We start from the raw sequence: 21,398 nt of genomic DNA on the forward strand, positions 1-21,398 counted from the left end.
AGAGACACTGAATGATTTTTCACTATAAATTTATAATTTACTAACCATATATGTATTTAACTGATTTATTCTCTGCAGATTTATATTTATAGAGTAAATTTGAAAGGTGTTAGGGAATCTCTCTTATTTCCCATTTTCTTTTCTCATTAGTAATGAACTAACTTGTACTTGAAGCTAGAGATGTATCTATTTGATTCAGCTTATTTGAGGAGAGCCATTGAGAAGCTGTTATACTTCAATGTCTGTTAGTCATTCCTACCTAAACAGAATGATGTTTGCATGAAATCCTTTCCTCACACAGACTGTATCAGGGGAAAAGAATGCATGGCAGTGAGAGGAGGAAAAGAGAAAGAGGGGAGGGAGCCAGTAAGGACAGACTGGACAAGAAAAGGCTAGATGGGGTGAGAGCTGTGTCGAGAGCCTACTCAGACACACTCTTGCACAAGGCCATTTGATGCACAGCCATTCCACATAACATGGTAGGATGTGTTCACTTGAAAGTCAACTGTGTATTCCAAAGCTCATTTCTAGATTGAGAAAAAAATGAATGCATTTATTAGAATCTTTTGTGAACCAAAAGCAAAAGCTATTAGGTAGAAATATGCAAAAAGAAAATCTATTAGTATCTCTGAACATAAGGTTGTATTTTGTAGCATAACTATCAACACTGTCTTTTAAGGGGAGGTTCCAGTGTTGTTGCTTCCTTCACAGAGAAAAATGTATAACTTAATGAAATCAATAAATAAAGAAAAAAATTTAAAAAGACACAAGGAGAAAAAAAAGGAAGAAAGGAAGGGGGCAAAAAGAGAAAGGGAGGGAAGGAATAATTCTGTTTGACAAAAAATGACCCAAGTTCACTGTAGCTATCTTACGGACAAGGCGTTTTAAGGAAACAATGATCCCTGAACTTGTCACCACGTCTGGCCAGGTTTTTGAAGCTCCAGTCTTCCCCAAAGCAAACTTGTCAAACTCCAGCCTAGCATGTAGCTGCCGAGCAAACACTCGTGTTCAATAGGCTTTTGCTAACCTTTGCAGATCAGGGAAAACTCGGTCACATTCCTTACAGTCCTGGTTGCCATGGATCTCTCGGAGATCGCTCTCACTCTCAAGGTTTTGCTGCAAGTCCTCTTCTACCATGGAGAAGGCCGAGTGGGGTGTGCTGCATGGAAACTTCTGGTGATCGGCTAGTTCAGCCTTGGATTCGAAGAGCTGGTCACAGTCCTCACAGCGGCGCTGCCGTTCTTCTGTGGAGACAGTCAATTGCCACTGTAAACCAGTCATCTTTTTGAGCGAAACAAAACATAACCCATAGTTTGCTTTCGGCGTGTGTGTGTGTGTGTGTGTGTGTGTGTGTGTGTGTGTGTGCTGGAGACTGAAGGAGACTATCTGGGCACGAGTGTACTCATCCATCCATGTCTGCACATGTGGAGGGAAGAGGTTGCTGTCTCTATTGATCCCCACTGTGTTTTTTGAGACGCAATCTCTCACTGGACCCGGAACTCTCCACTTTGATAAACTGGCTGGCCTGCGAGTCCTGGGGCCACTCCTGACTCTGCCTCTACCTCTGATGGGGTTACAGACGTGACGAGCCATGCTTGGCTTTTCCATGGGTGCTGAGGATCCAGACTCAAGCACTCATGCTTGGATAGCAAGCACTTGACCCGCTGAGTTATTTCTTAATCCTGAAAGTTTGACTGCCATTTCTCCCAAGGCGTGCTCAATGTGTAAATTAAAAATAATGAATGCAAAGAGCCCCATAAAGAATTGGGAAAATAGCATTTTTCCTTTGGTTACAGTGTGATCTGATCAAATAAAACTTAACACCTAAACACCTCTACAGGTTCTAGGGAAAACAGAAATAATAATCACAACTTATAAACCATGATCTATTCTCTCAAGCCAGTATAGGCACGATTCACATTCCTTAAAACTTAGGTATGAGAAAATACAGGTCTAAGTATAACAGATAACAGTACTAAAGTTTGAGGAAAAACTAAGCAGTCAGTTATGGAACTAAAAGATTGTGTCAGAATTTGAACTCACTTCTACTTTTCGCTAAGCCAAAGATATGTTGCTTGAAAGACACAAGTGTTCACAGAGGCCCTGTCTGAGCAATAATCATGCCTATCATTGTCAATAAACTGTCATTACCTGGGACGGAGCACAGGATGTTTCCAGCACCCTTCAAGGCTAATTTATTGTACTCTGGGGTCAGCCATAATTGACATGGCTTTGTTAAACAACAAACAAGAATTTACACTTTAAATCAGCAGATTTATTACTAGGCAGTGATAGTGGAAACTACCAACAGCATTCTTTATAAGTCAGGCACAAAGAGCACTGTTCCTGCCTTTCTATTCAATAGTTGAGGTCCCACTCAAGAGTCCTCACTCAGTGGAGGTCACAGGTAATGATCCCACAGGTATTGTGTATATCCCACGAAGCTGAAAAGCACCCATAGTAACACCATGACACATAAGCTGTTTTGTAGACCTATAACCAAGGAAGACGTTATTCTTCAGCTATTAATTCACTGTGTGTGGGGAAAACATTGCAGGCACCTACCAAATTGCCAGAGACTTTGCTAGAGAATGAATACACAAGGAACTCAAAGGGACATGCATGAGTGTAACGCTATGACAAACAAACACACAGGAACCCGAAGGAAATAACTGCCCAACTCAACTACATGGGAGAAAATGCTTCCTTCACAAAGGGCTTAGAATAGGTCAAAATCAGTGCAGTGACACGGGGCTAGAATGCACTAAGGATGAAGGTACTCACACCAAACATGGCTCACAGAAGGACCAGGCTGCAAAAAAAGTAAGCCAGGTGTATAAGACACTTGGAGGGAATGCATAAAATGATGCTAATGCTCATGCTAAGAGGGGAATGGAATTTCATTGGGGCCTGGAAGCTAGGTTATGTTTAGGCTTCATGCATAGAAGAATTTCCCCCATTTGCAGTGGGGCAAGTCTAATAGAGAGGCCTACCAATACACAGGTTTACCTTAAATCACATCAGTAATGGGGGGGGGGCAATGGCAGATAGCATGGTCTTTACTTTGTATGCAGAGACTTACAGAGGGTGGAAGTACTCCACAATCATCTCCTCTGCATTGGAGGAGAAATCTCAACAATATTAACAAAAGACATTTTTCTAAGGGTTATAACACGTCTATATATTCAAGATTTGTGATTCCAAACTCATCCAGGAACCCACAAAGAAACTGAACTTCCAGGCGCAAAATGCACAGAAAAAGCCTAATACTAGACAGCAAAGACCCTGCCCTAGAAGCTGACTCTACGCGCTGACCATGTTTTCTTCCAAGATGCTTAACTTCCCTTTAGCCTCAGTTCTCAACCTGCAAAATCACTATAATATCTGACTCAGGGGGGCTGAATCTATGTGTAAAAGATTAAAAAGAACAAGCTATGCAAAGCACATTACATCCAGCATATAGAAGCTATGGAAGCATAGCTTTAAATTTATTTTTTTAGAAGTATAGAACCCAAACGACCACTTAAACATTCTAAGCCTTATACATCAGTATATGCTTATAATTGAAAACAGATATGATACATCAAGATAATAATCAACTAATAGTTCAAGGATATTTTTGCAGAAATGTATGTGTGTTCGTATGTGTGTGTATAAAAGTGTGTGTGCGCAGATGCATGCATGTGTGTGGGTGGGAGAACAATCTCTGGTGGCACTCCTTAGGTGCCATGCACTTTTTTTGAAACAGTGTCTCTCACTGGCCTAGAACTCACTAAGTTGGCTAGATGAACCAGCCAGTGTCCCAAGTGTCACCTGTCTTGACCTCGTAAGCACTGACACTCCCTGCCCCCACTCTTGGATGTTTCTGCACAACTTCTAAAGATCAAACCCAGGTCTTCAGGCTTGCAAGGCAAGCTATCTTTTTCTTTCTTTTTTTTTTTTTTTTTTTTTTTTGGTTTTTTTCGAGACAGGGTTTCTCTGTGGCTTTGGAGCCTGTCCTGGAACTAGCTCTGTAGACCAGGCTGGTCTCGAACTCACAGAGATCTGCCTGCCTCTGCCTCCAGAGTGCTGGGATTAAAGGTGTGCGCCACCACCGCCTGGCAGCAAGCTATCTTTTTAGCTCCCCCAAATCCCTCAAACCATGGTTGCTTTTCTGAGCAGCAGTTTCAAGAATGGAATCGCTACTTCTGTTTGGGTATTTTGAAAGTGGCAAATTAATCGTTTCTGTTTTTAAAAAACTACTTGAGAACATCTAGGACTAAACAACCATGTACAAACCAAACACTCTACCCAAAGAGGCCCGGACTACCCATTTTTAATCACTAAGCACCCTGTACAATCTAAGCCACATTTGGGCTCAAACTCCACCAGGCTGACTGGGAAGTCTAGGTTTCTAAAGGCAATTTGATATCAGATTTTCCAGGAAGAAAATGTATGCCCCAAAGATATCCCTAAACTGCCAGGATGCTTTACAAAGAGAGAATGGAGCTGAACTATAGGGGCAATGATTGTGTGAAAATAACTAGCCACGATGGTAGTTTCCATCACAGAGAGTCTTAAGGTCCTCTCTCCCTGGAGATCAACTCTGGTACTTTCAACTGAAAAGTACTCTAAAGTATTTTTGGAACCAAATCACATTATGTTAGGTGACAGAAATCAGAAGGGAAAGACATTGTCTCCTGTCAGTGACGCGCGAGCAGCTGTCCTGGTCTGTCCTGAACCTGCGTCACTCCTAGCTGTCATTTTTCTGAGTCTCCATCTTTGGATATAGAACAGGCTTCTTGCATGGAATAATTCCATTGGCTGTAAAATTTCCTCATCTATAGTTTTCTTGTCCACGATCTCTTCCTTTCTCCCCCTACAAGGAAAGCTGATTAAAATTCTGCTCCCATGGAAACACTTTCCCAGTAATAGAAATATAAGTGGGAGAAATGGCTGGTCGTTCTAAGAAAGTTCCCTGTTTGGCTATTTGTGATGACTCTCAAAAAGTGGGAGGCTGGAGAGAGGCTCGGTGGCGTAAAGCATTTGATGCTCTTGCATGGGACATGGGTTCCATTTCCAGCATCACGTCATGGCTCACAACCTCCTATCACTCAAGCTTAGGGGTCTGAAACCCCCTTCTGGCTTCTGCAGGCACTGCTGATACATTGTGCACATACAAACCTCCAGGCAGAGCACTCATGCACTAACTAACAGACTAAATAAATAAAAATAAGTAAACAAACAAACAAATAAATAAAAGTGAATGAATGACTAAATACTCTTTAAAAGAGTGGAAGGATTCTTACAGAAGAAACTAACCAAACTGACAGTGATGATTTTGACCAGATCTTCAAAGTCCTCTTCCATGCACTCTGGGTTAGACCTTAGCCAAATGAAATTTCTCCAACACAACAGTCCACACGTCACCGCCAGAAAATACCCATTCTGGGATAACACATTTGTCAACATAGACACTGTATAGCCAAGGAAGTTAATGAAGAAAGCACAGGTGTGAAGGGCCTTCTTGGAAACATTGCTGTCTCCAGAAGGCAGCTGGCCCTGGGTGCTGCGCACAGTGCTCACCATGGATGTCAGGTGCCATGGGCTCATGGGGATCCTCTTCACTCTTCATGAACAGCAGGAGCTCCTCCCCAGGCGCAATGTCTGCGACTACTCGGTAGAAGATCTTCGAAGATCGGGCGCAGGTGGCAGGGAAGACAGACAGGAGCAAGCATTAACACAAGGCAGGACACACAGCAGGGCAGCTGTACAATTTATCATATTTTAATAAACATATTCCCTTTTAGTTTTATCAAAGGAGGTGGCGATTTCTGTTTTATAAACTAAGAAGAAAAAAAATGTCCTCGTTGGAAGAAAAAAAATCTTTCAAACAGTTTACAAACTTTTACCAAATCGTAGCTCTAGTATACAAACCAAATTTCCTAATAGGAGTTTGCAGTATAGTCAGTCTGTGTAATGTTTAACAAATACTTTTTCCATGCCTGGATTCCTCAAAGCACCCAGCAGCCACACCTTCGCAGAGCTGAGCCACTCCTAGTTATTCCGCAGAGGCCTTGCTAACCTTGAGCTGCCCCTAAACCAGCAGAGGAGCCTTTCTCTATGTGACTTCCCAAAGGCAGTGGTTGGTGGGGTGCAGCAAACTGAATTGCCATGGTCCCTAGAGAACAGGATCATAGGGGAGTCTCTTCGTTTCACAACACTCCTCCCACCAACAATAAAGGTGAGGCCCTAGGTCCTGCCCTTGTGCCCCCCAGGCCTGACTTCAACTTCAACACGCAGGCCCTGCCCCTTATGCTCAGTGCACAGTCAGGCTGCTGTGCTGGGTGCTTCTGCCCTGGTTTCCTACCTAGGAGGTAAAAACAGGAAGTGTTTAATAAATCTGCTACTAGTGGCTTGAAAGGGATCCGGGAGACAGGAGCAGTCTGGAGAACCCCAATCTCAAATTTCCAAGAGTTGCCTGTCTTTCCAAGTAGCTCAGTGACAGACTAGTCATGACCTCTTGCGTGTCCAGGCACCAGGCTTTATCACTGATAAAATAAGCATTTAAGCCCCAAAAAAGTCTTCAAGATATGCATTTATTTTATCATTAAAATGCTATCGATGGTTCATCTTATTCTAAGGTTAGCTATTGAGCAATTCTACAACCAGATAGAAGTTTTGAGACAATGAAGCTTATACTATAGCTAATAAGCACTGAAAATTATAGCTCTCTACAGCAGCTGTATGCGTCGGCCCTGTGGCTTTTCTTCCACGCTCATCTCTCTTGTGCTAGCGTGCATTCCCTCTCTCGGTCACCACACACCAATCCTCTTCCTCACTAGCTAATCCATAAATAAACAAGAGTGTACTCCCCTCCCCACATAGTCTGAACACCAGAGCACATCCAGGAGCAAAAGCAACACAAATAGTAAAAACTATGGGAAAAGTACAGAACACAAACAAATCAATCCAGAAAGAGGCAGAGGAACCTGGAAGACACTGTTATTTGAGCCAGGCCTCGGACTTGCTCTGCATCTGGTACCCAGGACCATCTGATCATTCAAGTTGAGACAATCTGCGTAAATCATCTTGTAAGAGCAATGGAAATATCCATGCATTTGTTCCGTTTGCCTATTTGTTTATCCTTTGAAAAGCTGAAGACCTTACAGAGAAGTATGTGCCTCTCTTTTCCAGCAGGTGGCTCTAAACTCCAGTTGTTTATTTCATTTTATTTTGTTCTATAAAAAAAGATCAGAGCATGAAATTGTGCTAAATTAAAATATATATATATATATTTACTGCTTACTCTCTTTCTTGTTAAAATGAGCTCTTTTTATTCATTGGTACTTAAACCGGTCTACGTCCCTTTATAGAAAACAATATCAATCAGGAAGCACTGCTGAGCACTGCTGTAATATAACCTGTGATTATTCTATTTTTCCAGAAGTGAAGTGTAGACTACCACAAAATGGGCTCCTTCTGTGGCTGCTGCCTAAAAGGGTCACAAAGTTGAGCATGCTCACCTTGCGCCCGGCACCCGCCCAACACACCCTCACCCTCCTGTCTCTGGAGGCCCACAGGCAGGAAGAGTCCTTGCTCAAAAGTTACCAGGTTAAAAGCATATCCGCGCGCAGGGTGTCTTTGCCCTTCCACCTGCGGGTTAAATACTGGTTAGTACCCTGCTTCCTCCTCGAGTTCTATTTCCCCTGAGAAGACAATAGACCTCTCCACGGTCTGAATCACCTCTGCTCTGACATTGCTCAAAGGTTTGACTTATTAATTTCTTTTCCAACGGCACGTGAACATGCAAATCATGACGCAGGAGGACTTTTCAGTAGCTTCTCCGAAACAGGGAGGGTAGAAAGACAATGCAAGTCCAATTGTCTCATTGGGGACCCCTTCTCGGACACACACGTCAGGCCACTTGGAAAAAGGATTATGATATCGTGGTTTCTTTGCGGTCCTCTATTAATCATGCCTCTTCTAATTCCATTTTAGATTTCTGCAATCCAATGCGAACAGTCCGAGGAACAAAAGGAAATGATAGATGCACTACGACTATATATTATGAAGACAATTCTCCTTGCCAGGACATAGATCACTCTGTAATTACCCTTTGAGTGTCCAGATTATCATGTGAAGAATATTGGGTGCATAAAATATAAAAGACATGGACGAGTGTTGACGTTGGCTTTATTTACTGGAGGTAAAAGGTGACATTCCAGGCCATGAAAGGCAAGGCAAAGCAGAGTGGATTTTAACTTCAGGGTGTTCTTTTCAATTTTAACTGAATTTTTATGGTGCTCGTGAAACTGTACCAAACGAAAAGAACTGGCAAACGCCAGCCATAACGAGGGCAAATTCTGGGCATGCTTCCCCATACAGCAATAAGAATGTGCCTTAAAGCCCTATCTTCCACACCCTCATGGGCCCAGTCCTCCTTTCAGGGGGGTTTCTGCTCCTGGGATCTTTGCTGTCTGCCCTTCCTTAGGACCACAGAAGTGCTGAAGTCAAACTATGTGCTCCTCCTCTGATTACAATTTGAAAACTTGAGCCCAGAGATATCTTATCACAATAATAGGAATATATTAGCAAGCATTCAAAGCAAGATGACTTTCCGTCTTTGTGTGTGTGTGTGTGTGTGTGTGTGTGTGTGTGTGTGTGTGTGTGTGTCTCAAACTGATTGCATGGGAAAATGATGGGCCGCAACCCTGAATGAACCTCCTCCTTCAGGAAATACCGTGTCTCTGTTTTCAGGAAATGCTGTGTCTCTACTTTCATGTTATAAAAACATCTTGTGGTAAATAAGAAGCCGGCAGCAGCAGGGGTGATCTCTGCAGACACTCATCAGTGTGGATGCTCACAGACACACTGTCTTTAGGACCAGGGCACCTCAGAGACTCAGCTGCACGGCAAGTCTATAAACCCTGTGTCATCTGACTTATACACCAGAGGAAAAGACACTATTTTTTCTGGGGGTTTTGCTGTGGAAAAAAATGGGAGTTGATTAGTCTGCTAAATTCCATAAAAGACTTAACAGTCCTCCTTTCCCATTGTAGCTGTGTGGAAAAACTTAACCGGGTCCAAAATTAAAATGTCCTGGGTTTTGTGATGAATTCAATACAAGGACAGAAATCTCAAATATTCAGAAATAAGTTTGAACCAATTCAAAAGTTGTCAGTTTTCTGTGCTGCTCTCTCTTGTAGAGCACTCTTCTGGAATGAAAGACAATCCCGAAACAAAGTGGAAAAGCAGAAGAAGGGTCCCACCAGTGTGAGGAACAGGTACACGGACGTTCTATTTCACAAGCCAGTTATTGCATATCTAAAACCCTGTGATCTCTTCTGGAATTCTAAATTTGATAACTGTTACTAAAATTCAGAAATAGATGTCATGGACATGGCTAAACTCTTTCATAACATAAAAATTTAATTTTTCTACTATCTGGATAAACTGTTTTTTTTTCTTTTCCAATAAGCTGTATTTCTATCTTCATAAACTTGGGTTTTTGAATTCTTCAATTTAAGAAGATAAGCATCGACAATGATTGATTTGGTAACCGCCTTCATTGTAGCCTTTTACTACCAATTTTTGCAAGAGCAGCTCACTAGCAAAATTTCTGGGTTTCACAAAGCATTCTTAATCATTTGCATAATTGCCAAACAATACCAGGAAACCCAAAACTGTTCCCTCTCGGTAGTAGTGACACTTGTAGCTTAAGGCATAAACATAATATACTAGTAAACAGACATCATTTTCTATAGATAGAATTATTGTAATTAATTCGTTTTAACCAAACTCTTAAACCAATTCTGAACGCAAAAAAAAAGAAAGAAAGAAAGAAAGAAAGAAAGAAAGAAAGAAAGAAAGAAAGAAAGAAAGATCAGGTAAAACAAGGGGGTAAAAAAGTAGCAGTGATGTGGACAGGAGCAGCCAATTTCCAGACTCTGAGCGAGCCACTATTAATGTTGCATAAACATAATTTTTTTGCTGGGACATACATATTTTGCATGTAACACCTAAATGAAGCAGAGTTCACATTTTTAAGGAATTTGAAATTTTACATGAACTATTAACAATCTCATGTTATGTATTAACTGTATCTAAATGAGGTTAATGCTTCGTCAGATTAATTCTACTTGTATGTATATTTAAATATATATTATGTTATGTACATCTTATATAAAGATAAAATTTGAATTAACTTTAATTAATTACATATCGTTAAGCGTTTCTTTCCACCAGTTGCTTAAGTTCAAGAAGACCACACTAATGAGGGTAGAGACACTCAAAAGCATTCTGGGAAATGCTGAAGTCTTCAGAAGGCTCTCAGACTAACTCCATTTTGTCAAGGCCTCTGTCCAACCTAATCTGCCATCAAAATAATGATATTTCCATTTGTACTTTAAAATGGTAAAATGTTCTTGCTCATTATCCTACAGAATAGAAGTTCTAAGAATCTTCCAGAACAACTGTGCTGTTAGTGTGCCAGGTTTGGATCACTTTAAAGTGTGCTGTTTGTACTGTTGCGTTAGAAGATAAACTTCAGTGTACAAGAGAAAACAAGAAAGAAAACAAACCGTTTACTTTTAAAAAGATGAACAAGGCCTCATTGTTATGACTTTCCATTTATTTTCCGTGGTCAAACACTGGAAGTTTTATTTATGCATAATAGACTGCACTTGGCATGTCTAAAAATGACAGAAGTGTGAATTATGAGTGACCTTCAACCTATTCAGGAAGTTCTAATAATTGAAATAATAGAGAAATGTACTCCCTGCAGAATCTATATGGAGAAGCAGCTTTTTCAGATTATTACTGTGTTTTCTCTTTGAAACTGTCAGCTGATTTCTCTCTCCTCCAACTCCCAATGCTTGGCTTGAATGCTTTATTTTTCTACAGCTTCATTCAAAGCACCATGAAAAAGCAGGAAAGGCCAAGTGGAACTTGCATGTTTGGAAGTGGCTAGGAGGGCAGCTAAGTGACAGTGTACATGTCTGTACAAAGTCAACATTTGATGTGAACACATCTGCCAGTCTCGGGGCTTCAGAGACAGCATGAGTCCACAGGCCATGTGTGTATACTTGACCTCCTCAGGAAATACAGTCTGGGCCCCTCATCTACCTCTAGCAATGTGGGAAACCCTGGATCAGGAGAGCAATAATGATGTCAAGCATTTAACCTCTGGGGGAAAGTCCTAATGGTCAGTCTAGGTCTGGTTTTACTGAGAGGCAGAGAAGCATCTTCAGAAAACAGAGATAGACCACCAGGAAATAAACACTTCCAACAGAATATTAGCTTTATTATGACTGAGCTTTGCCCAAGCCAAACACCCTTTAATTTCTCCAAACGGAAGTATTCTCCATCTACACTTATAGACACAGAGCAAACCAAGAAAAAAAAAATGGAGAAGCTTGTGATAAAGTGATGTAACCTTGTGCCACCAACTTGTCTGGCATACATGAAGTGTTCATTCAAGCACCAAAATTAAATAATTTCATGAATAAATAATAAATAAATAAAACAACTGGGACAAAGTGGGGCCTACTGTCCTAAAAACAATTCAGTAGAACACATCATTGGAGTTTTTTTCTTCTATACATTCTTTACTTATTTATTAGTAACATGAGAACACAGACAATATAATTTACTGTATTAAAGAAAACAAATTTGGCTTTGGTCCTAGTTTCAACAAAAAGAGAAGTGCTGAAAAGCTCCTTCGTGTGCCTGGAGACCTGTGCACCCTACATAATAACCTCTCAGGGTCTTCCCGCAGGGCCCACAAGCAATGTCTGTGATCCCCCTTTCCTTACACTGGCCATTTGTTTGACTGTATGGAAACTTCGTGATCATTGTAAGTGGTTGCTGAAGGTTTGTCAAAAGGGCCCCATCACACTACATAGAAGCTAAAGCTCATGGTTGGGTGCTGCACTGCAAGTTGAAGACTTCTCTTCTGCTCTTGACCAGCCCTGGTGACCCGTGAGACATGCTGCTGAGTACTTTTCTGGCTTCACACCAGAAATAGCTAGAATCTCTTGCTCATGTGGTGTTCTGAGCTCATCCTAAATGAAAGATGATGTCTACATGCAAACACTGATTATTAAAAACGGGCATGTGTTGTATCAGGTCATTGTTTGCAACTTAAATATGGGTGTAATACTTTAGGTCACGCTTTTTGAGGCACGGGTCCGTGGGTCTCAATGAACAAAATCTATGTATATATATTACGTCACCATCATGTCCCAAGCATTATACTTGGGGAAGAAGGTGGGACTTTTTCTCATGTAAATATTAAACTGCAAGCTATGTCTGAGGCAGTTTCATCTTGGGGTAAAGGAAGCAACTTATCAAGCAGATAGCAGACACCAGAGTCAGTCTGCACACTGCACGCAAAGCTGGTCCCTAGGTACTGCCAGCTGGCATTCATCTTAAAATAGCAGAGTATAACTTTGGTATAAAAGTAGGACTTGACTTAAAAGCAAAGCAAAGAAAATGCCCAAAGCCAATAATAACTTTAACATCAAAAGAAGGCACACAAACATGAACAGAAATCCTTGTAAAGGAAGAGAAATTAACAAATTACCTGACAGTGAAGGCAAACAAAGTTTCTACAAAGTGGGGAGAGGTTAAAGAGCTCCCCATTTTCTGTACTCAGAGTTGATTCGCTGGGCCATTTTTGCACCATATGTATTAAGTGAATGTTGAAGGAAAGGGAATTTTTTTCCCCTCCTCAGTAAAAGGCCAAAGAAAATAAGTTAATAATTGAGCCCATAATAAGCTTGCAATAACAACACTGCTCTAGTGTCACAGAGTCCGATAGCATCACTCATATGAGCCTGGGCTGAGTAAAAGCGGGTGTGCCAAATCAACCATGGTCGTCCTGGAAGCAGTTAAAAGTTTATAAGGTAAAGCACAAACGAGAACAATGCCCATTCCAACTGAAAACACGGTGGAGTCTTGCTGCCATTCATTAACCACTCGGAAGCTGGTTGGGTCCCCTAAGTGAATTCTGACTTCGTGTTCTCTGTGGCCCATACGTTCTTCCCTATCTCATTGCTTCAGAATGGACGGCAGGCGTGAGGTAACCTCTTATCGAAACCTTTCTTTCTATTCAGAGGCAACAGTAGACTTCCCTGGTTCTACTTACTAAATACCAGCTGTCAAGGGCCCGTTTAAAAATGAAAGTACTTATCACTTTGTGTAAATGACAAGATTAATAATGTCCTGGCTTTCTGAGGTCTTTCCTCCATTTGAAGACCATGTGAGGGCCAGACAGGACTCAGATGACTGTGTTCCTTCCGTGGTGCAGAATACTAATACTTGCACACATATAAATTATCCCACAGAAAATCCTCAGATCATTCTGATTACCATGATACAAAGATGGACTTGGCTCTCATCTAAAAGGCCAACTTGCAGGAGCTGAGCTTAAACGCTCTCATTATAATTTAGAGTTTTACTCTAAAGATGCTTTGGAGTAAAAACCCCCATAAGAACACAAAACTTCTGAATATATTCAATGAGGAGAACGAGCAGTGCCTGAGGCTCATAGACTCCCTGTAGGTAGCCTGGCCTTTGACTTGAGGTAAGGAATATAGACAGGTAAGCTATAGACAGGGGGTAAAGGGTGATGCAAGAGTAGGTTGAGGCCAAGTCTAAAATAATGTGCTACATCCTCCAACCACCCTGGTTTATAAAAGGAAGCAATCTCTACAACTTCAAAAGAAAGGTATAAAAATAACAAGAAATTTTAAAAAGCCTCAGTAAATCATTTAGATTTTGGACTATTTGACTTTAAATATGTGGTGGTGGGTGTTTCTCGATATAAACGAAGCCTCTAAATAACTGATAAAGCTCATATTTGGTCCCCTTGAGGATCTAGCCTTGGGACAGCTTCCAGTATCCAGCTCTCTGCCTTTCCTCCCACCCCAACCTACTGCTCAGAACCAGTTGCTGCTCCTGGAAGCCACCCAAGTTATCTAATGCATCTACCTACTGTCTGCTGCCAGGAATGAATATTCCCAACTCACTGCTGCGTGTCAGCAGTACAGGTACATACTATCGAAAACAAACTTTAAGGAATGTAGGGAAAAGTAATCAAGACACCAAGGATGACGAAGTTTGGGTGTTTGGATGGTTGCACTACTCTATGACTTGTCTGTGATTGGGGTCTCAGTCCTCATGTCTTTGGCATGGCCTTCCTTTATAAAGATAAATTACTACAGTTAACTCAATGCTTTCAGTCAGGGAATACAACATCAGTCAGACTTGAAGCTACTTAGAAATTATATCTCAGCAACAATCCCAGCACACCCAGAATTTCTGCGCCCCACAACATCACAGCAATAATTTTGAGAATATAAAATGAAAAGAGACATCTAAAGTCGTAAGACCTGCCTCTTTCTGGGCAATTGTGTCAAGAAAGAGAGCTCATTTTCAAAGCTCATTCTGAAATATCTGAAATAAAGAAACACACACACAGGTACAAATGATCACATGCACACATGCACACACATGAGCACACACACATGCATGTGAATCTGTTAAAAAGATTAAACCAAAGAGATCACCTGGGATAAAGTGCTTATGGAAAAGTAGGAGGGGAAATGGTTCATTGTGTGGTCCCTGTTTCTCTATTTTACGACATAATTCAGGTTACATTCGTTCTTAGTATTATTTAAAAAACAAAATCCACCAATCACACAAGACCAGCATGGGTTTTATCCAGGGTCCATGTTCTGACAGCTGCCTCCTACCGAACTTCAGAATCTTAGCATGCACATTTATTTTCCTTAGTAGATCTTATCCTTCCACCTTGTTATGAAGCTGATTTAAACTCATTCAGTTTTAACTTCAGCATCAGGAATTTTTTGAATACACACTATGATGCACACACTTGTCATTTGTTCAGGGTAACCATTGCCTTCTTTATTTGCTAACCTAAAACATCACCAAAACTAGATCACAGCTGAAAAAATTTACCCGAAATTCTTTCTTTTCAGAGTGTACAATATTTGCCTATTATGCCATCAAAATTCTTTTAATAACTTAACGTTCTTCTAAGAATCAGAGCAAAGGAGAGCATTTTTATGATTTATTCTAGAATACTACAGGCTGGTACTGGACAGGTAAGCTGATGTCACTAATTTAATAATTAGCCCGAATGCAGGGCTTCTCTCAGTGTCTAGAAAGTAAATGGACTCTCCAACGATGGGACGGGTGTGTTTAGAATGAGATGGGCTGTGCCTAGCCACCATTGGACAGATCCTCCCACAGAAAAGAGGATGCAAAAGCACATCTGGAGGGTCTCTGCTGTCAGCTCTGTATCTTTGCACCTGGCCCAACATTTACATTTCAAAGCTGTCCAGAGATGCCCAGCTAAATGGCCTTTCTGGAACCGCAGAGGAGCTTACAGATGAATATGTTTACAATATACAGATATGTGCTATTAAGGTGCTGTCTTCTTGGGTCTTGTTAAGTGTGCCAAGTATAAGGCTGTAGTCTACAAAGGCACCTATCACAGTCGTCTTCTATCTTTGACTTTTAAGTGTATAGATGAACCTACTTGACCATGCAATATCAATTTCACGATTAAGTTATTTGATATGTGCTCATTGTACAACCATCTTAATTTTGGCTAGTGTAATATAGAAGTTCAGGATGAATACTTAAGGTAAATACGTATCTCATAATGGTGTTCTGTGTCTTTCTCAATTTTTTTCTCTGTTTCTTCAGGTAAAACATTAGATATTGTTAAAATAAGGAACATGTTTTCTCTAGAAACAATGCCTATAAAATGTGTACTTTCAAACTAATTGGAAAAATTACAAACACCAACTACAATGAGCAGCCTGATTCACACACAATTAGAAACCACAGGACTTCCCCTTTAAATGCAACCAAGTTTTGCAAGAAGAGCTTACTTATCATGAAACATCAGAAATAAAAATTAAATGCAAAGTTGGCCACAAGTGGCCTTGAATTAGCTACAAGTAGAATTCTTGAGTCACCTTTCAATAATTTTAGAAAAATAATGATATACATCTGTTGTCAGTAAATATGAACAGCAAATAATCATTAAGATATATTTATATTATTTCATCTTAAAGGGATCTTTTGAGGTCCCATAGTTTCCGTTTTAGGAAGCACAGCACAGTTTACCCCTTACTAGACCTACCTATTTCCCAATCTGTAAACAGGAGATGCTCCAAAAGTGCTTTTGCTGCTGGAGACAATAACTCCTAGGACAGGATTGGGATATACTGTTCTCAAAATCAATAGCTAATTTAATAATATTTTCATTTGTCAATAACACTTTGGTTTTTTTTTACAGCAAAGGGAAAACCCAATTGATTAGTTTATTGTTTTTGATTATGCCGAAGATTTAAATGATTCCCATTTAAACATATTTTTACAACTTACTACCTTATGTTTAGTTTAGCCAGAAAAAAAAAATGATCTGGGAGCTGGTGAAAAGCCAAAAAATAATCTCCTAATGATGGCTGGGAATCTTGGGCTGATGGCGCTAGCTTTATTTAACTGCTTTCAATTGCAACCATCTAATTTAAACTTTTCATTTTCTGGGTGTAGTAGATCTGCCAAGCAACCATTTCAACAGGGTCTTGGAAGCACATTTAAGTCACCATGGTGTTAAAGGAAATATATGATTGTGATACAATTAAATTTTAACCCAGTGATGTTTGTAATAAAAAAAAGTCAACAGGATAACCCCTTATTCTTTAGGCACTTTCAGATAAATCTACAAGAGTCATAATTTTATTAAGTGCAAAATTAGTTTCAGGATAATATTGTGACCTTTAGTTCATGGTTACTTTTCTTTAAGTCGGTCTCACTTCTTGGTCTTCCATAAAGTCACAAAGTGATCCAACAGTGACAACTTTAAACTTTTGCTTTACATAAAAGACCAGTAGTTTGCTTATTTGAAGAGTAAAAAAATCTCATTTTATGTTGATTTAGGTAATTCAACACAATTATGCACTTTATAATGTATAATCAGGTAGTCTGCACCAATGACATGCATACGTATCTAAACACTATTTCAAATAAAACTATATTATAACATTTCAAATATATCATTTGCAAATTTTGAATACATCTCAAATTTAGCTCTATACTTTGTATGAATGTACATATTAGGATGATAAAGAGAAAGTGCAACAGTAGTATCAGGTACTTAGTTTCTAAGTCACTCAGTAAACTACAATAGCTGCAGCATTGATATCGATGGTAAGACATCATGAACAGATCACCCAAAGAAAACAGCAGTGGAAAAAGGCAGTGCTGAAAATGTCTTAGCTCTGTATCTTGTGTCTCTGTGTTAGCTTCTGCCGTATCAACACAACCAGGTCAGAGGAGTCTATTGTAGCTCCCTGTTATATTTTTATTCTTCGGGCTTCCCTGATACCTTAGTGTTCTTAAATAAGACAAGAAAATCTTTAAAACATACCTGGTCATTTATCTGGCATGCAACAAGGTTGTGCTGATCATAACAGCCAGCAAATCTGATGTACTTGAGCCAGCTTCCTACATCTGGTTGACTGGCATCTATGCAGAACTTCACATTGCAAAACTCATCTAAGATCTGGAAGGAAGAAGATGAGAACAATAAATTGCCATGTCGGCCCATTGCTGAAAGTAGTCAGTTCCTTGAAAATCTACCATTGAAATGCGTGTTCTCCCTTTGAATCTTTACAAGGAAAAGGTCAGGCAGCACATATATTTTTAAAGGAAGCATGAGCTATACTGCTTTTACAAAAGGCATAAAGCAATTTTAACTTATCACAGAAACTGATTAATTGCTTTCAAAACAAGCTTGCTTCTTCTTCATCCATGAATAATCTCAATGACTTAATTTTATCTATTTTGTTTTCACCAAAAAGTCATATAGAACGGCATGTGCAAACTAATATTTCTAAACTAAATATTCAATATTTGGGTTTGGATGACTCAGCTGTCAGTATTGTAGTTCTGCTTAGCCTCCTCATCTGGGTGGGCACTTTTACATTATTTCATTTTAATTTGATTAAAAACTTTCATCTAAACATTATTAAATTTCTTTTATTAGTTTGCATTTCCTCACCATAAAATTATGCTTGCAGCTTAAAGAATTGTCTCATAGATGTTTCTGAGCAAACTAAAGACAAGCAAAAGAAAATTATACATATACATGTATATATATACATATATATACATGCAAAGTATGACAACCTAAGGTTTAACTAACCCATATCAATACATGTTTACATACTATGCCCAGTAAACAAAATAACAAAGTGGTTTGCAGGTAAGCATAGACTTAGCAGGTCTCACATGTTGCCAGCATTACCTTATGGCAGTGTTTCATCATTTTCTGAAGATGTGTGTTTGGCCCCTACTAAATGTTAATGTCACTCAGGACACTTGCGAAATCCGCGTTGAAATGGGAAGCTTTTAGTTTTAAGGTTTCATAGACTCAGATCAAGCCTTTTCTGAGTCATTAACCTCAATAACTTGCTAAGCATCAATATTAAAAGCTATGGAGTCACTGACCTCATGGTGGAGAACTAGGGGCTGGCAATGCTATGTCAATCAGCTAATGCAAACTGTGGGGATGGTTTCTGCTCCAGACTAAACAACACACTCTAGGACGAGAATTCATGAATTAAATAACCCTTGAACTCTGCTCCTGCTATACCTGCCTGGAAATTAACGTTAAACCCTTCACTATATGGACCAAGAGCAGCTTTGCATAGAACTCCGATAATCACCCACTTGCAGATTTAAGTCATTAACTTACCATAAACTTCAAGAACTCGGTTCTGAGCGCCCCAGCCTAAAGCACTATGAATAAGTCCTTGACCATGGGGCCATTGAAGGGCAGTAAGTCGCCCCAGGATTTAAAAAAGAAAAATGGTAACCTAAGAGAAAGACAATAATTGCTCCCTCTTCTTCCCTCCGCCTCTCCACTCTAACAGAGAGTTAAATACCCTTTCTATGGAGGACAAATTTCAACAAATACGTTATTTATAAAATTACAAACTTTAAGACATTTCATCTCTCAAGACTGAACAACTCAAAGGGCACTGAGATTCTTCCCTTCCCAGACATAGAGGAGGTAAATAATTAGCATGGTTCTTAAAATTTGATTTTCTTTTTTAAGTGGGATTGTATTTGGTCTGCTAATTTATTCTGAATTGGGGTGTGCTGTTTGTTTTGTTGACTGAGAAGAAAAGGGGTGGGGAGGCATGCCAACTGACACCCAGAGAAATATTTAATAAAGGAAATCGGTGGAGCTACTGAAATGCTACACTGCTCTCATTTCATGCTGCAGAAAGACGTGGAAAACTTGTTAATTTTAAAGTCAAGAAGCATCTACTCCCTCCGCTTTCCAAGCAAGGTAAGGAACTGAAGATTACATGCTGTACACAAAAAAATTATAGGTGTGATTTTATTCCGTGTTAGCATCCCTGACGGTCTCTGTCAACAGCAAGGCTAATTTTTTAAAACACATTTTCAAAGAATGTGGCTTTTTAAATATGTTACGCGATTATTCAAAGGTTTCCCCAACATACTGATGTCCTTACTCTCACTATTCCTGCCCCAAGGCCGCCTAACTATCTTCACCCCTGGCGAGTTATTCACTTTTGATTTGCTACCAGGACTTCATTTGTGCCCAAAAGTCTCAATCTCCTCGGAAATCTGAATACAATAAACAACGCATCTTCATGCCCCATCTAACACAGTCCTGTGTTTTCAAAAGCTGTTAAGCTTCAATAATAATAATAATAATAATAATAATAATAATAATTCCTTTAGGTGGACTTGAGAGAAAGGCCCTTTCAAAAAAAAAAAAATACCCAACGAAAAGGGGGAAAAATCCCAGCCTGCAGCCAAAGGGACCGAATGTGACTTTCTTGAGGCAGCACACACGCTGTTGGCCAGCGAAGCTGTTACTTGGCAAGGTGGGACTCCGCCGAAAGCCACTTCCAAAGTCGCTTGGCTGGTGCCAGGAATTCTGATTTTTGGCAACCCCACCTTCTGCGTCCCCGAACCTGACCGACAGACCGTGGGAGGGAGGGGAAGGAGGATGCGAGAGCCGAGAAGGCGGCAGCCAGCTGGCCAGACCCACCCGAGGCGGCGGAGCCCGGGCGACCGGCGACGCTCCGGGGACGCGGGGAGCTCAGCGCAGACCCGGGACACAGACGCCGTCCCCAGCGACACCCTGCCCACAGCCAAGACTTTTTAAAGTGAGTTCGCTTACCTTCCGATTTCTACGGCCTCAACTCAGCAATCAAAAGCAATCACAGCAGAATTAAGCAAAATAAAATCAGCAGCACCCGGCACTCGTGTAGGAAAGTCTTTTCAAAGAACACCCGGTAACATTTCGAGACATTAAAAAAAAATAAAAAAATAAAAAAGCCTTGTGTCTCGCCTTCCAAATGGGTGTCTGATAAGTTTGTCGTTCCCTGGGAGCTGTTCGCCGCCGGGACCACGCGTTTCGGGTTTATTGTCCGCCAACAGTGTTTTAAGACCAGAAATGACCCGGGTTTGGTGTATTTGGGATTTTCCCCCTTCCTAAATGAGCTCGCAGCTATTCCTTCTGTTCTCACCACCTCCCTCTTTCCTCACTTTCTCTTGCTCTTATCAGCCCGATGTGTAATGAAAGTTATCTGAAACCTACTAAAACTTCTTCCACTCCTCTCTCCCAGCTCCAGGGGCAAGACCGGCAGGAGAGCTTGCGAAGGTGGGGGGCCTGCCAGGCCAGGACGGCCCCCAGATCCTCCCAGAGCCTCCTCGGGTCCAGACCCTCACTCGCTCGTCCCCTTTAGCCACTCCGCGCCCAGCCGCGGGGTTTCTATTTCATGAACTGTCTCTTTAAAGGGGATCTGCTCGGCCATCCAGAAAGAAACCGGGGCGAGGGAGAAAGGGAGCTATCTCCAGAGTGGTCGGAAGCCAGACGACGGGCTCCTCTTTCAGTAAATTTTTAAAGTGACAGCAGCCTCCTCTGGCGGGAGAGGTCACAAAAAGGTCGCCAAGACCCAAGTCCTATAGGGACAGACTGATTATGGATGCACCATCCCCTGGAACATGTAGATTTCTGCGGATAAACAACCAATGGGGAGATTTCTCCAGGCAGGATTTGTTTCCCCAGGGAAATCTCTTCGGTTTTGATGTCCTGGGCACAAGTGTGACTCTGTGTGTGTGTGTGTGTGTGTGTGTGTGTGTGTGTGTGTGTGTGTGTGTGTGTGTGTGGAGAGAGAGAGAGAGAGAGAGAGAGAGAGAGAGAGAGAGAGAGAGAGAGAGAGAGGTGGGGGATGGGGTGGGGTGGAGATTGCTTTCAGGGGTGTGAGGGTGGCTCTCCAGGCAGCGGGTTTGGGAAGCTCTGGAGAGGGCCAGAGTAGCACTTGGATAAAAAG

At 40.9% G+C, this 21,398-nt stretch overlaps 1 protein-coding gene across 10 annotated transcripts in view; it reads right to left on the reverse strand.

Moving 5' to 3' along the window:
- The window catches only part of Mecom (MDS1 and EVI1 complex locus), a 549,775-nt gene that overhangs the window by 40,488 nt on the left and 487,889 nt on the right, over positions 1 to 21,398 (reverse strand). For 9 of the 10 annotated variants that reach the window (XM_075951064.1, XM_075951065.1, XM_075951060.1 and 6 more), the window contains 3 exons: positions 17,450 to 17,584; positions 5,566 to 5,668; positions 1,028 to 1,244 (listed from right to left, as the gene is read on the reverse strand). In XM_075951064.1, the coding sequence (XP_075807179.1) occupies positions 1,028 to 1,244; positions 5,566 to 5,668; positions 17,450 to 17,584 (455 nt within the window). Of the gene's footprint in view, positions 1 to 1,027; positions 1,245 to 5,565; positions 5,669 to 17,449; positions 17,585 to 20,242; positions 21,046 to 21,398 lie in introns of those variants that run through there. The other variant, XM_075951066.1, reaches the window with a different exon arrangement.

Source organism: Microtus pennsylvanicus, chromosome 16 (assembly GCF_037038515.1).
Source record: "Microtus pennsylvanicus isolate mMicPen1 chromosome 16, mMicPen1.hap1, whole genome shotgun sequence".
In the NCBI taxonomy this organism is placed as follows: Eukaryota; Metazoa; Chordata; class Mammalia; order Rodentia; family Cricetidae; genus Microtus; species Microtus pennsylvanicus.